Genomic DNA, 16,914 nt, shown 5'->3' with positions numbered 1-16,914 from the left:
AATGGGTGAAATATTTCTTTCCTATTCAATGTGAAACACTGAGAGAACGAGAGAAGTTTGTAGTTCTAGGAAACTCAGTAAATAGTAAACTTCTTTGAGAATTAGTGAAAATATTTGAGTGAAGCTTGGAGTGACAGAAAGATGGTCTAAGTGATAAGTTATATATTTATTATGCCTTATGTTCAATTATTCAAATATTCCTGTCTTCACAGTTCTTCACTATGTTGGTCTTCAATAGTTCCAATGCTTCCCCTCTGATCTTCTTTCTGACGGGTATCCCGGGGTTGAGAGCAGCCCAGGTCTGGATCTCCATTCCCTTTTGCCTCCTCTATGTCTTGGCTCTCTCTGGAAACAGCCTGATCCTGTTGGTGGTCTTCCGCGAGCAAAGCCTACACGAGCCCATGTATTATTTCCTCTCCATGCTTTCAGCCACTGACCTCAGCTTATCCCTGTGCACACTTTCCACTACCCTTGGTGTTCTCTGGTTTGACGCCCAAGAGATCAACTTAAATGCTTGCATTTCCCAGATGTTCTTTCTCCATGGGTTTACTTTCATGGAGTCTGGGGTTCTTCTGGCCATGGCCTTTGATCGTTTTATAGCCATCTGTGACCCACTGAGATACACTACCATCCTCACCAATGCCAGGATTACCCAGATTGGGGTAATCATGTTGATAAGAATTGTTGCCGTCATGTTGCCAGTCGTGCTCTTCGTCAAGAGGCTGACCTTCTGCAGTTCTTTGGTCCTTTCCCATTCTTACTGCTACCACGTTGATCTCATTCAGCTTTCTTGCACTGACAACAGAATCAACAGCATCCTTGGTCTGTTTGCACTCTTCTCCACTACAGGGTTTGACTGCCCTTGCATCTTGCTCTCTTATATTCTTATCATCCGATCTGTTCTCAGCATTGCTTCCTCAGAGGAGCGGCGGAAAGCCTTCAATACCTGTGTATCCCACATCAGCGCCGTTGCCATCTTCTACATCCCTCTCATCAGCTTGTCTCTTGTCCACCGCTATGGCCGTTCAGCACCTCCATTTGTCCACACCATTATGGCCAACGTCTTCCTGCTCATCCCTCCTGTACTCAACCCTATCATCTACAGTGTGAAGACAAAGCAGATTCGAAAGGCCATTATCAGGATCTTATTTCAGAAGCAAAGCCAAATATAATCAAGTTATCTCAGAGTGATAAAGCCCTTCATGAAAAATGCTTGGAATAATGGGGTAAAATACAACACATGCCTCCAAGAGTCCAAACTATGCAACATATAGGTTTTATGATATTGCTTATTCAGTTTCTTTGTTGGTAAATATATACCAATACATCTAAATGGTATTTATATATTTTTTCAACATAAAGTGAAATATTAACGGTAGATCACTATGCATATTTGAAAACAATGTTAGACCTTAATGAAATGTTAATTCAGACTCTCCATATAATTTTAAAAGTTCAGACACAATGTGGGAAACTTTTTAAGTAGGCAAGATATTCTTTTCATAATGGCATGCAAAAATAATTATTTTCCTTAAGGTTATGGATTCTCTGTATGCCTCCAAAATTTTTCCTTTATGGAGTAAGTCCTAAAATGTATATCAAAGTAATTTGACTTTGGGTCTTGTCTAGGTGTATATATCTTGCCTTTATTATGTGCTGAGATATATCCAACATAAATACAAAATACTATATCAAGTGCTTAGCACCAGTTACCACTGCTATTGACCAAACATTAAAGGTTGGTAATAAAGCAGGCATAGATGTATACCCTTATAATCCCATTAGCTCAGGAGACTGAGGCAGGAGAATCACAAGTTCAAAACCAGCCTCAGCCACTTAACAAGAACATGTCTCAAAATTAAAAGGACTGGGAATGTGGCTTAGTGGTTAATTGAGCCTGAGTTCAATGCCTGGTACCACAACCAAAAAAAAGAAAGAAAAGAAAAGAAAAAAAAAAAAAAAGAGTGAAACCCCAGGTTTCATATACACACACACATGCACACAAATTTAGTAATAGTATTGCTAACATCTCAGGAATGCAGATAACTCTATTTTCCGAATCTTTTACCAATTTTAGTCTTTGTGAAAGGGAACTCACCGTTTTTTTCTCTCTTAGCCATTATGAGGTCATTTATGGACCTGCTGGAATAGCAGTTGGGGAGCCAAGGCTGGTTGATGTGCACACATAGGCATCTTTTTACCTGGTTATTGAATTCCTACTCTAAAGTGGATGCTGTTTGGTGATATTAACGTGAGATACAAATATTTTTTTTTTCTTTGTATCTATATCCATATGCCTATTGCATAATTTCCAGACTATCCTTATCTTCCTTCAAGTTGTTGGTTTCATGTCCTAATCGACTACTGAAGCCTTTCAGCAAAGTCCAGAAGTCTATGTATATCCACTTAAACAAACCCCCTTTCACACTGTGTTGGACTACATTTTGACACTGTGACCAAATACCTGATGAGAATAACTCAGAGGAGGGAAGATGCACTTTGGCTCGTGGTTTCAGAGGTTTCAGTCCATGATCAGGCACCTTCATGGCTCTGGGCCTGAAGCGAGGTGGATCATCATGAAGAAAGCCTATGGTGAAGGGTATGTTTATGCTCATATCATGGCAAAAGTAGAGAGGAAGTGAAGTGTGCCAGAGGCAAAATATAACCCCCTGGAAGACATGCCCCAGTGACCTATTTCCTCCAGCCACACCCTCCTGCCTACAGCTATCATTCAGTACAGTAATACTTTCAAATTACAAATTTATTAAATGAATTGATCCACCATTTAGGTTATAGCTTTCATACTCTAATCATGAGCTTTTGGGGCTGCCTCATGTCCAAACCATAATGCGTACCCAGTTAATGGCCAAAGATGCTATTCACAACTCAGCTCAAAACATGGATTTTCCTTCACCACTGTTCTTTATGGCCACCCGTATTGTGCCATTGCATTTCATTTTTGGTTAGCACCAACTTGTCCACCAGTGCATCAAACCTGAATATTTTATTTTTTTTTCAGCAATGTATCAGGAAACCCAATGAAGCTATGCATATGATTTCATGGAGTGAAGTCATGTACATTGATATGTGCCATGAAATTTGGGACCAACTGTTTAGACAGGTTTTTGACCTTGTACTTCACCTTACTGCCATAATTTTTCAAAAGCCACAAATCTGAAAATATTTCCAACAGCTAATGGGATTATCTTCAATGATACACTTTAGCATAGAAGTGAACACTTTAACATCTGAAGAATAACTGCAGAGAACCTGAACAAGTCCAGAACTTTAATAAGAATTCCTTCTCAGTAATATTACAAAATAAAAGAGTTTTGTGGAATTTTGGGGTGCTTATTATCATAGTCTATGTCCAACAGTCCTCAAAGAGTCTGGGTATTAGTCTTTCTATGACCTAGCAATTACATTTGTAAATGGTCATAGGTTCTTTTGGGGTACACTTTGGATAATTTAAAATTTGATTTTTTTGGCAGTTACTACTGCATTGCAAGCTACTTTATGGAGGGGACAAAGACTTATTTTCAATTAATGGATTCTGTATACATGGAGTGACTTAAATATTTACATAGTCTGATTAAGGTGGTCAAGATCAATTTAGAGCTGAGCAGTTCTCTAACTAAAAGTACGCAGAGTAACAACCTAGTTCACTGTTTACTTGGCTTGCTTCCAGGAACCATCATCTTTGCAGCAGATCACTACATATCTCATGAGTTGATTGGTTTTCAAGGTTTGCTACCTGCTTCAATAATTACATTCATCTTACATCTGATTGTTAAGTATGCCAATGTGGTCTCAGAATCCCTTCACCCTCATTGTTCATGGGGATCCTATGTCCACTGAAGCACTCTTCATAGTTAAATCTAGCTAGAAACAACAGTAGCTACTGAAATGTAAAATATTCCAGATTCCCTCATAAAAATCTATTCTTTATTGCTTTAGAGAAGGAGTGTTCTTTCTTTCCAGAAAAAAAAAAATAGTAAATTATCTGGTCCATTCTAGTATGTCCATCTTCCTTATATATGTGTATGTGTATTGTGTATACAAAATAAAATTTATGTATATGTACAATATATAGACACACAAAATACACACACATCTACATACATATATAAAGACATCAATGTATAACATACAATATATATAGCTTATATATATGTAACATATAACATGTACACGTATGCTTTTTCAATACTGAATTTTCTCAACTCTGAACCTCACACATGCTACGTAAGTGCTGTACCACTGAGGTATGTTCCCTTCCCTCTTTATCATAAGACAGGAACTTGCTAAGTTGCTCATGCTGGCATTGAACTCATGATCCTTCTGCCTCAAGCTCCTGAGTAGCTGGGATTACACCTGTGTGCCACTGTGCCCAGCCTCCCTGATATTTCTATAGTTTATATTATGCTAGAAGATCTTGGCTTTTCCATCTACTTTGCTGCTGGTCATCATCATATTCAAGCTTCAAGTTACCATCTTAGCAATGTATATGCACTGTTTCCAGGCATCCTTGACAAAATGTTGATGCCCAAATCATTGATGAGAACACTCATGTCAATAACATTCCCTCTATGTTAATTAATGTTCATAAATATTGAACCTGGTTCTCTGCTGCCTAGATTGAACAACTTGAACATCCACCCCTTTTGTTTTAATTTGTTCTTTTGTTTTAAATGAATGCAATTAAAGTAGGTGTCTCAATGCCTTCAATGTATAGAATATTTTCTCCCAAAATGTTAACATTTCCATGCTCAGGCTTTGTTGAGTCCTGATTAATTACTGGTTTGAGTCCAATGAAAAATCATGGGCATTTGTCATGGAGGTGAAATATCATTTGTAAGATAGCTTCTCAGGTATGATTTATTAGATTCCCACACAAGAATGAATGAAAAGGAGCTGCTTCTACTGGCATGGAATTTCAGGGAGTGAGGATTGTAGAATTTTCCCATTATTCTATGCCAAGACTTTTTCAGTGTTCTGATTTTATATGAGGTGAGCATTTTATCCAGATTAAGCCTTTGGTCAGTATGCCTAGCAGCTCTGCCACTCTGCTTTCCTTCCTTGGTGCCTGTGAAGTCACTCAAGTGTCTTACTAGTGAGACTTCCAAAATTCTGTCTGTGGTAGTTCAAGAAAGGGCCACACAAAGATGCCAAGCCCCAGAACCCACTAGTTCCTAGAATACCAGCTGGATGCTGGGTATTGCTGAGCTGGGAGCCTGAGCAACTGATCTCTACAAGTACATAATATATTTCCATGTCTCAAGGTGGGTTGACTACAGGATACCTTCTCAGAGTGGCTAGTTAGCTAGAATGTTAGTCCTTCGGGGCTACTGAGTGCATACCCATACCTGGGACAAAATAGAAGATGTAAGAGAAGCTACTTCAGTTGGAGTGCTCATTCATTCTTTGGGGTTCCTGGTTGTGCCATTGCTCTCCCAGAGGAAAGCTGGCAATAAATTCAGTGGCTAAATGCTGAAGAAAGCTGTGTATTCCTGGAACTGAGCCCTGCAGAAACCACAATCAATGGGGCTGTAGGGTGTCTTGTAGGTGTCAACCAGCAAACCATCCTGAAATCAGAAGGGAAAAACTTTACTCCTTCCAGTGTTCCTCCACAACCCTCCAACAACAAGATTTAACAGTATAACAGCTGGAAAAAGAGACATGTTTTTAGGAACCACACCATAATCATAGAACAGGCAAAATGAATTTGGAGTTGAGGGATAATAAATTAATAATGAAGCAGCCATCTTTATGAGTGAATATTGCCTAATCTTGCATGAACATCTCTGAAACTTTTTCAAACATGTCTCATGATAATAAACCCTAGAATTAAAGGAGAAACCATTTTTCTTTGAGTCCTATATATCCCCTGGTCAGTTTACCTCATGACTTCTTAATTTTCACATGCTTCTGATTTATATAGGCATAAACACCAAATGAGAACCTATGGATGTCTGCATAAAATTAAACTCAAAATGGATCAAAGATCCAAGTATTAGACCAGAAACTGTACATCTACTAGAAGAAAATGTAGGCTCAATACTCTAACATGTCAGCTTAGGAACTAACTTCCTCAATAAGACTCCTAAAGTGCAAGAAGTAAAATTAAAAAATCAATAAATGGAATGATATCAAACTAAAAAGCTTCTTCACAGCAAAGGAAACAATCAAGAGCATGTTGAGAGCCTAAAGAATAGGAGAAAATCTTTGCCACCTATGCCTCAGAGAAGGCATTAATTTCCACTGTACAAAGAACTCAAAAGCTTAACATCCAAAGTCAAATGGGCAAAGGAACTAAAGAAAGGAAAGAAAAAAGAAGAAATACAAGTGGTCAGTAAATACATGAAAAAATATTCAACATCTCTAGCACTTAGAGAAATACAAATTAAAACTGCACTGAGATTTTACCTCACTCCAGTCAGAATGACAACTGTCAAGAAGGTAAGTAACAATAAATGTGGGTGAAGATGTGGGGAAAAGGATATACTCATACATTGCTGGTGGGACTACTCTGGAAATTCCTTAGAAAACTTGGAATGGAACCACCATTGACCCAACTATACCACTTTTCAGAATATATCCAAAGGAGTTAAAATCAGTGTATACTTGAAATATATGAAAATAAAAACACAATGTATCAAAACTATAGTATGCAGTTAGTGCAGGGTTTTGAGGGAAATTTATAGCTTGAAATGCCTATATTGGAATTGAAGAACTCAAATCAATAAACTTAGTCTGAGATCATAGCTAAAAACAATGACAAGTTTACTCCTTTCTAGAATTTCAGAAGCTCTCCCATAAACAGTTAACTAGCTCTCAAGAAGCCTATAAACACACAAATGACATTCACATTTAGTATATATAGAATATGTCACAGAGATGCAACTGCACTCACAATCATCACATATTGCACATGCATACACGTGCACATGCAAACACGCAAACACATCCTAAAGGGAGCCTATTCATCTGCACATTAATCCTGCATATACTAAGTGAGTCATCTTTAGTACCGAGCAGCTGGAAACATATATACATCCATGGAAAAATTGCCTAACAAGTAAGCTTTCAAATCTGGTATGTTATGAAATATGGATATGATAAAATACTTATGTGTATAGGAAACATAAAGAAGAATGAAAAAGAAAAAGTAAGCATAAAATCTGAGGTTGAGAAGTAAAACAATCCAGGGAGATAAATAACAGATAAGTTATATGTCCTAATGGTAGATAGCAACTTATTCACAGTCTCTAATCTATGTGTATGCTGTCCACAAGTCAGTTATGCTAGGGTAGTGGGGTATGTTGCCAGGAAAGCAAAGAAGACAACTTGGAATGTAATGTGAGATAAAAAGTTTATTGACAAATACTTACAGGGCATGTCCAGTGGTAATGGGTTGGACTGTGTCTCTGGTGCTTCTCTAGGGTCCCTGCATCCCTCTTGGTGCTTTGTCCAGTGGTGGTCCACTGGATAAGCATTTATCCTTCTTGGTGCTCCGTTCTGCACTAGTAAACATAGAGGGAGGGGACTTATATATTAAGTTACAGAAGCAGTGACATCTTTAGTTTAACTTGCTTTGTCCCTTTTATGACCAGCATCCTAAGGAACTTGGAATGCATGCAAGAAAACTTCTGTCTACAGAAAATACTAACTTGCCATGATTCCCAGAATAAATGAGAGAAAGTCAGTATCTTTTGAAATAATTACCTGGACTTTCCAGCCCATACTAGTTTCACATTAATCTCTTCACTTGGCTAGGTTCTTGCAAATGGAGATGGGAGAGGGACACTTCAGGGACATGGTGTTTTACTGTTCTGTTTTTCTCCAGGAATGATACAATGTAGTTGGTTGGAATACAAAGCAACAATCCTTTCTGCATCTTCGTATAATCACATTATTTTCTGGGGGGGTCACCCAATGGGTTTAGTTTTGTACTGAAGGACCTCAAGATTAGGGTACCAGGAAATTATCAATGGGGCTAGGAAGGCACAAGATAGCCAATATGTAGGCAAAGAGAATACCAATCCTGATTTTTTTAGGTTTCCCAAATTCCACCATCCTAAATTTTTGGCCACAAGTTAAACCTGAAAGAACTCCATACAGGTTTTAAGATATACCTCAGCTATAAGTACTGTCATCACCATGTGCTCCAAGTAACGTCTTAGTTCTAAGTATGGTATTTAGTTTTAAAGTCTTTTATCTGTAGGTGTTTAAGAATTTTACCCAATTCCAAGTAAATACGGTACGCTGTTTCATATCCCTGTTCTTGTTACACATGATCATGCTGCCTTCCCCCCATGTTCCATTTCAGGAACCCCTTTGACCTTCTGGCAGCTCAGGCTGCCAGCCGCCATAGGTGTTCTGATAGATTGCTCTGCTGAGCCTGGAAAGTAGGGAAATGTAGAGAAAAAGTTAACGATTCCAGCTTAATGACTAAGGAAACATGCCTTGAAAAACTGTTTGAAATATTAACTAAGAAGGAAAAGGATATCTTAAAGTGCTATTAAAATTTCTGAAGACTTTCCTACCATCTTCACTACATAGTATTTCATATTTAAAAGAGATGCTTCTTCCTCTTTCTTTTCCAGAAACTCCTCCTTTATTCTGAGATCCATTGTCCATAGAGACTCAGCAAAGTTTGGAGAAGGGAGACCTCCAGTTCACCTAATCCTCATTGTTAGCAGTCTCAAGCAGTTGTGTTCTGGCAGCAATTTCACATTGATTTTAGCAAGCTTTTATACATATTAATCAAGTCCATTGTGCCTTGTCTGCTCAGAGTGTGCGCTGCATCATCTTAGGATCTGGAAATGAATTCAACTCTTTGGTGTACTTTTCATTTTAATTACTTTTTTCCTGATACTAACACTAAATTCTATACATTGAGAATAAATTTTAAAACACACATATTGAAATGTCACACTGAAACCCATTAGTATATGCAAAAAACATGGTAATCAAAATTAAAATGAAATAAAATAGTTTTTAAAGGGAAAAAAAGAAAACAAAAATGACACAAGCTTTTAGAGGGAATGCTTTCCAGTTTTCTCCATTTAGAATGATGGCTTTGGATTTAGGGTATATAGCTTTTACAAAGTTGAAGTATTTTCTTACTATTCCTGGTTTTTCTAGGGATTGAAGAGGATAGAAACGAGCTTTATTTTGCCAAACGCTTTTTCTGCATCTATTGAGATAATCATGTGATCCTCATATTTAAGTCCATTGATGCAATGAATTATGTTTACTGATTTCCATATCTTGAACCTGCATCCCTAGGATGAATCCCACTTGATCTGTTTTTTTTTGATATGTTTTTGTCTGCAATTTACCAGTATTTTATTGAAAATTTTTGCATCTATGATCATCATTGATATTGATCTGAAGTTTTCTTTCCTTGCTGTGTCTTTGTCTGGTTTTTGTATCAGGGTGATTGTAGTTTCATAGAATGAGTTTGGAAGATTCCCCTCCTTTTCTATTTCATGGAATAATTTGAGGAGTATTGATATTAGTTCTTCTTTGAAGTTTTGGTAGAACTCAGCTTAAAATCCATCTGATCCTGGGCTTTTCTTTGTTGGTAGGCTTTTGATGGGGTCTTCAATTTCTTTTACTGAAATTGATCTGTTTAAATTTTCTACATCTTCTAGATTCAGTTTGGGCAGGTCATATGTCTCTAGAAATTTACTGATGTCCTCATGATTTTCCACTTAATTGTAGTACAGATTTTCAAAGTAGTTTCTGATTATTGTCTGTATTTCAGTGGTGTCTGTGGTTATATTTCCTTTTTCATCATGAATTTTAGTAATTTGAATTTCTCTCTCTCTTCATTACTTGGTTAAGGGTTTATCAATTTTATTATTTTTTTCAGAGAACTGACTTTTTGATTCACTGATTTTTTTGTTTCAATTTAATTTACTTTTGCTCTGATTTCAATTATTTCCTGTCATCTACTGCTTTGATGTTGATTTGTTTTTTTTCTAGGGCTTTGAGGTGTATAGTTAGTTTGTTTATTTCGTTACTTTCTAATCTTAATGAATGAGCTCAATGCAGTGAAGTTTCCTCTTGGAAAAAAAGAAAACTTGGGAATTCATCAAACAAGAGGTGACAGAACTCAACAATGAAAAATACAGAAAACTAAAGAAAGAATTTGAAGAAAACCTTAAAAAATCAATTATTCTGGTTATCTCATGTTCTTGGATAACCAGAATAATATTGTCAAAATGGCCAAACTACCAAAAGTGCTATACAAATTTAATGCAATTCCTATTAAAATTCCAATGATTTTTTTCATAGAAATAGAAAAAACAGTCATGAAATTCATTTGGAAAAATAAGAGGCCCAGAATAGCCAAAGCTATACTTAGCAAGAAAAGTAATGCAGGAGGCATCAGAATATCAGACCTTAAATTATACTTCAGAGGTATAGTAACAAAAATGCCATGGTATTGGCACAAAAAGAGACATGAAGACCAATGGAAAAACATAGAAGACACAGAGACATACCCACATAAATACAGTTATTTCCTCCAGACAAAGGTGCATAAACATACATTGGAGGAAAGATAGCCTCTTCAACAAATGGTTCTGGGAAAACTGGAAATCCATATGTAGTAGAAGGAAATTGAACTCCAATGTCTCACCCTACATAACACAACTCAAAGTGGATAAAAGACCTACTAGGCATTGGACCACAGACCTTGCACTTACTAGAAGAAAAAGTAGACCCAACTCTTCATTATGTCAACTTAGGAAACAACTTCCTCAATAAGACTCCTAAAGCACAAGAAGTAAAATCAAGACTCAATAAATGAGATGGTATCAAACTAAAAATCTCCACAGCAATGGAAACAATCAAGAACATGGACAGAGAGACTACAGAATGGGAGAAAATCTTTACCACCTGTACCTCAGATAGAGTATTACACTGAGAGCCCATCTCAGTCCATGGCAATTACAAAGAATACAAGTAACAATAAACATTGGCAAAGATGTGGCCTAAAGGTTCACTTGTACATTGCTGGTGGGACAGCAAATTGGTGCAACTACTATGGGAAGAAATATGAAGATTCCTTAGAAAACTTGGAATGGAATCACCATTTGACCCAGTTATCCTACTCCTCTGTACATACCCAAAGGACTTAAACTCAACATACTACAATGATACAGCCACATCATCAGTGTTTATAGTAGCTCAATTCACAAGAGCCCAGCTATGGAAACAACCTAGGTGTCCTTCAACAGATGAGAGGATAAAGAAAATGTGGTATATATACACAATGTGATGTTATTCAGCCACAGAGAATGAAATTATGGCATTTGCCAGTAAATGGATGGAAATGGTGAATATCCTGCTAAATGAAATAAATCAGTACCAAAAAAATCAAAGGCCAAATGATCTCTCTGATATGTGGATGCAATAGAATAGAAGTCCATTGGATTAGACACAGGGGAATGAAGGGAAGGGAGGAGGGAAGGGAATAGGAAAGACAGTAGAATTAATCAGATATAACTTTCTGATCATTGTGTATGAATACATGACCAGTGTAACTCCACATTATGTACAACCACAAGAATGGGATCCGAATTAGAATAAATTATACTCCATGTATGTATAATATGTCAAAATATACTCTACTGTCATATATATATAAAAAGAACAAATTTTAAAAATGACACAAGATTCATTGTTTCAAGTATGAATTATTAGCTTTTGGGTGTATTTCTCAAATATTTTTTGTATGTGTCTTCCTTCTTAGGATTGGCATCAGGCTTCATGGGCAGTTTATTTTTTATTTAATGTTATCTCTTGATCACTTTTCACATCTCTGTTTACTTGTTGCAAGGACAAGTGAACACGGTATTCAGTTGCACATTGTGTCACTTGGTTTACTTTAATAGAGTATTTTAATAATTCCTCTTTATTTTTGTAATTAATGATTTTCTCCATGTCTTTATATAATTGTTTTCTTTCACAAATTGTGTTTTTACAAAGAGAATCCTGGGGAGAAAATGTCTTTCTTTTAACTGATGTTTTTAACGAGTATCCCACATTTCTCTTGATAGTATAAAGATCTTTCTACCTCAATAAAATGATACATTCTTTTAAAATATTTACTGATTTAATACATGAGAAATTTGTTTCCTTGTGATGATGAATACAAGTCAGCTATGTTTGTATTATTCATCACATTCCTCAGACATCTCTCATTCTGGGGTACCATGAAAACTGTTCCTCTTTCTTCTGGAGGGTTACTTTATTAATCAGTTTTGTGTCACTGTGAGCAAAGTTCCTGACAAGAAAAATTGAGTTTTTGTGTCCAAAGTAAACAACCTAGCCAGAGAAGAAGCACTGAAGAGTCCAGAGCCTGGGAGAAGAGCAAGTCCCTGCTCACCTGAGGAACCCTGCTGGTGCATTTCTCCATCTTCTCCAAGTCTTATTTCCTGGAATCAATGACCATTGAAGATGTAACTGTAAGGTTCACCGAAGAAAAGTGGGCCATGCTGGCCCCACCTCAGAAAATGCTACACAGATCAGTGATGCTGGAAGTCCTTAATCATCTAGTCTCACTTGAACATCTCCTCTGTGAAAGCATCAATGAGTATTCTAGGCAAGGAAAGTGCACATCAAAAACACGAAAGTATATGCAGAGCACTTATGAACAGGAAGGACACACCCCTCAACATGTCAAAGGAACATTCCTTGGAATGGAAAGACTTGGAGGAAGATCTATATCACAACTCTGTGTCTATCCGACCTTTGTTTACTCACCCAGCAGAGATGCATGGGGTCAACCAAAGCTGTGAACAATCCCTCACTGACAATTTTTACATCAGAGGAAGCAAGGAAAATGATAGCCGTATGTCATGTGAAGGCCAGGTATGTTTGAAGGGACATATGAAAGTTTTACATACTAGAAAATGCAAAGAGATTGACTCTGGAGAGTTTCAATATGAACATCATCTATGTAGCAAATCCTTTAATCAAACCTCTGATCTAAGGAAACTCAATGCAACTACAACAGGGGAAATGATGTGTGAATGTAATTTTTGTGGGAAAGGCTTCAGTTACTTTACTGAGTTTAGACAACATGAGAGAACCAACATAGGTGAGAAACAAAATGAATGCTGTGTGTGTGGGACAGTCTTCAGGAACTCTTACAACCTTAAAGGGCATGAGAAAATCCACACTGGAGAGAAACCATATGGATGCCAACTGTGTGGGAAAGCTTTTAGTAAATTATATAACCTTCAAGTGCATGAGAGAACCCACACTGGAGAGAAACCATATCAATGCCATGTGTGTGGGAAACCCTTCAGCAAATCAGTTCACCTTAGATGTCATCAGATTATACACACTGGAGAGAAACCAAATCAATGCCAGTTGTGTGGGAAATCCTTTGGACAATCATGCTACCTTAGAATACATGAGAGAGTCCAACTGGAGAGAAACCTTATCAATGTGAATTGTGTGGGAAATCCTATGGTCAATCATGCTACCTTAAAACACATGAGAGAACCCACACCGATGAGAAACCATATGAATGCAATGTATGTGGGAAAGTCTTCAGTCTATCATCTGGTCTTAGGCACCACATGAAAGCACATACTGGAGAAAGACCATATAAATGTCATCTATGTGGAAAAACCTTCAGTAGCTGCTCTGGCCTGAGACAGCATGAGAAAACACACACTTGAAAGAAGCCATACAAATGTCTTCTGTGTGGGAAAGCCTTCAGCCGATCATCTGGCCTCAGGCAGCATGAAAGAACACACACTGGAGCCAAATAATGTGCATGCCTCCTGTGTGGGCATAGTCCTCAACCATCACTGTACTATTAAAAAAATGGAAGATGACTCACCTTAGTGAGTGGCCATCAGAAGGTAATCTGTGTGGAAAGGCCTCTTTTTATACCCTAACCTTAAAAACACAATCTCACTCAGTAGTGAGAAACCACATGAATGGCACCTGTGTGGGAAATACTTCAGTCGATCTTATTGTCTTAGGAGGCATGAGAAAATACATAAGACCTCATCATAGGAATGTCATCTCTTTGAGACAGCCCACCCAAATTTCTGCATGTGAGAACCCATGATGGCGAGAAACTTGAATTTGTATACATATATCGTAACCTGATATTACAAGCTATAATAACTAAAAAATTTCCTCTCTATTCCATTTTTAATATATTTTAATGTATTTTTAATATATTTCTGCTTCTACTCTTATTTTTTTCTTCCCTACTATCTAATTTGCAAATAATTTGATTGTTAAAGTAGCTTCCTTCTGATACATGTAATTTGAGTTATAAATGTTTTTCTGAGTGCTATGTCATTGCAGACATTCTGATATTTTAAGCTTTTATCTTCACTTAATTTGAGCACTTTGTATTTAATTTTCTTGTGCTTTCTTTCTTGACCTTTGTGATATATATCTGTGTGCCATTTAAGTTTGAAATTGTTGACATGTGGGGATGGGTTCTATATATCTTAGGGTAATTGTTTTCTAATGTAATAAGTCATGCAGGAAAGTGTCTACATGATTTTGTATTTTTTAAAAAGTAACAGAAATGCTTAATAAAAATTTCTCACCATCACAAAAAAAAAAAAAAACAAAAAAAACAAAAAAAACAAAGTAAACAACCTAGTTGTTCTTGTTTATTTCTGTCTCATGCTTCAGAGGTTCAGTTCATGGTTGACCAACTCCAGAACTCTGGGCCTGAGATGAGTCAGAACATCATGGCAGATGGATGTAAGGAGAAAAGTGGTTCATCTCATAGTAGCTAGGAAGGAGAGAGAGAGAGAGAGAGAGAGAGAGAGAGAGAGAGAGAGAGAGAGAGAGAGAGAGAGAGAAAGAAATCATGGAAAAAATAAACCCCAAGGTCATACACCCAGTGACATACTTTCTCTAGTTACTACATAGTACAGTAGTCCTTTCAAATTATTAATCCATCAGATGGATTGATATACTGATTAGGTCACAGGTTACAGCTCTCACGATCTCACCTCTGAAAATTGCTGGATTGTCTATCATATGAGCTTACTGGGCAACACCTTATATCCAAACAATATTCATTGATGGTCTCAGGGATAGTTGTTCACAGAGATAACTTTGTGATTGTTTTAGTCTGCTTTGTGTCACTGTGATCAAAAAGACTTGACAAGAACAACTTAAAGGATAAAAAGTTTATTTGGCTCATGGTTTCAAGGGTTCAGCCCATGTTTGGCTAACCACAGACCTGGACCCAGATGAGGTAGAACATCATGGGAAAAGGGTGCAGCCGAGGGAAGCTGCTTCATTCAAGGCAACAAGGAAGCAAGGAGATAGAAGGAAAGGGGACACAGGGAAGATACATTCTTCAAGGGCATTCCCCCAGTGACTCATCTCCAGCTGTGTCCCAAATGCCTAAAGTACCAGCCACTCAGTTCATTCAAACTAGGATGGACTAGTTTGGAGGACACTTTATATCAAAACTATAACATTGATATATGTAATGGCCTGTCAAACTTTAATCATTATGTCAGATCAATGGGGCAATTGAGAGTATGGGGACATTTTGATCCTTGGCTCAGGGCTCATTACTACAAAATCCTCTGACAACCCTGTCTCTAATCTGTTTGGTTCTAACTCCATAGATGATGGGGTTGAGCATGGGAGGCACCAGAAGATAGACATTAGCAAACATGATGTGCACCACTCGGGGCACTTGATGGCCAAAGCGGTGGGTGAGGAAGGTAAAAAGGGCTGGAACATATAAAGCCAGGATAACACAGATATGAGAACCACAGGTACCAAAAGCCTTGAGACGGGCTTCGCCTGAGGGCAACTGAAGAACAGCTCTCAAAATCATCACATAGGATATGCCAATCACAATGATATCAAAGCCAACCACAGAGAAGGCCACAAAGAGCCCATATGCATGATTGACACTGGTGTCAGCACACACCAACTTCAGCACAGCCATGTGCTCACAGTAGGACTGGGGAATGACCTTGTTGGGGCAGAAGGGCATCCTGGAGATCATGAAGCAGAAGGGGCTCACCCACAACAGCCCTCTCATCATCACGGCTGCCCCCAGTTTGATCACCACAGAGGTGGTAAGGATACTAGAATGCCGGAGCGGGAAGCAGATGGCCACATAGCGGTCCAAGGCCATGGCCATGAGCACCCCAGACTCCACAGAAGAAAAGGCATGGATGAAGAACACCTGCGTGAGGCAGGCATGATATTCAATCTCACGAGTGTGGAACCAGAGTATGGCCAGCATTTTAGGCTGTGTGGAGGAGGAGAGGACCAGGTCAGTGAGAGCCAGCATGGCCAGAAAGAAGTACATGGGCTGGTGCAGGGTGTGGTCAGTTCTGATGACATGCAGGATGGTGATATTGCCAGTTACGGCCACAACATACATGACACAGAATGGGAAGGCGATCCAGAAGTGGGCAGCCTCCAGTCCTGGGATTCCAAGCAGGATGAAGGACACAGGATGAGAAGAGCTGTTTCCTGAAGCCCACATCAGGGGATGGATACCATTTTCTCTTGTGTGAAGGTAAACTAGTCTCTGCAGGTGAAAACAAACAAAACAATTATTATTGTTATTTATAAGTCTTTTTGAATGGGACAATTGGATTTTGTGATAAACCAAAATAAATTTCACTATTTTAACAACATAAGGTGCTGCTTATGTTCATATTAATGACATTCAAAATAAATTTTGAAATTAACAGCTTCAAGTATAGATGTACTTCCAGAATCAATATTTGTTTTGATAGTAAAATTTGCTAAGGTAAAATACATTTTGTGGCAAATAAGGTCATATTAAGTTTTACCCTTTCATTCTTTACAATTATCTTCTAATTGTTTAACCTTTAGCAAATGCCCTTTTAATTCCCATTAATTCTCCTGGGC

The 16,914-nt window shown here is 37.8% G+C and overlaps 2 protein-coding genes across 2 annotated transcripts in view; one reads left to right on the top strand and one right to left on the bottom strand.

The window, feature by feature from the left end:
* Positions 1 to 221: 221 nt before the first annotated feature.
* Positions 222 to 16,914, top strand: part of LOC306639871 (uncharacterized protein) — a gene marked incomplete at both ends in the record, with an annotated part of 45,552 nt that continues 28,859 nt past the window's right edge. The window contains 3 exons of the mRNA XM_079103563.1: positions 222 to 1,161; positions 15,645 to 15,743; positions 15,867 to 16,504. Of these exons, the coding sequence (XP_078959689.1) occupies positions 222 to 1,161; positions 15,645 to 15,743; positions 15,867 to 16,504 (1,677 nt within the window). The remainder of the gene's footprint in view (positions 1,162 to 15,644; positions 15,744 to 15,866; positions 16,505 to 16,914) is intronic.
* On the bottom strand, positions 15,578 to 16,522 carry LOC306640501 (olfactory receptor 52R1-like; the record flags this gene model as incomplete). Its single annotated transcript, XM_079104784.1, has 1 exon — positions 15,578 to 16,522. The coding sequence occupies one exon, from the start codon at positions 16,520 to 16,522 to the stop codon at positions 15,578 to 15,580; it is 945 nt and encodes a 314-aa protein (XP_078960910.1).

Source organism: Sciurus vulgaris (genome assembly GCF_902686455.1).
Source record: "Sciurus vulgaris genome assembly, chromosome: 11".
Taxonomy (NCBI): domain Eukaryota; kingdom Metazoa; phylum Chordata; class Mammalia; order Rodentia; family Sciuridae; genus Sciurus; species Sciurus vulgaris.
This window is presented reverse-complemented; position numbering and strand designations above follow the sequence as displayed.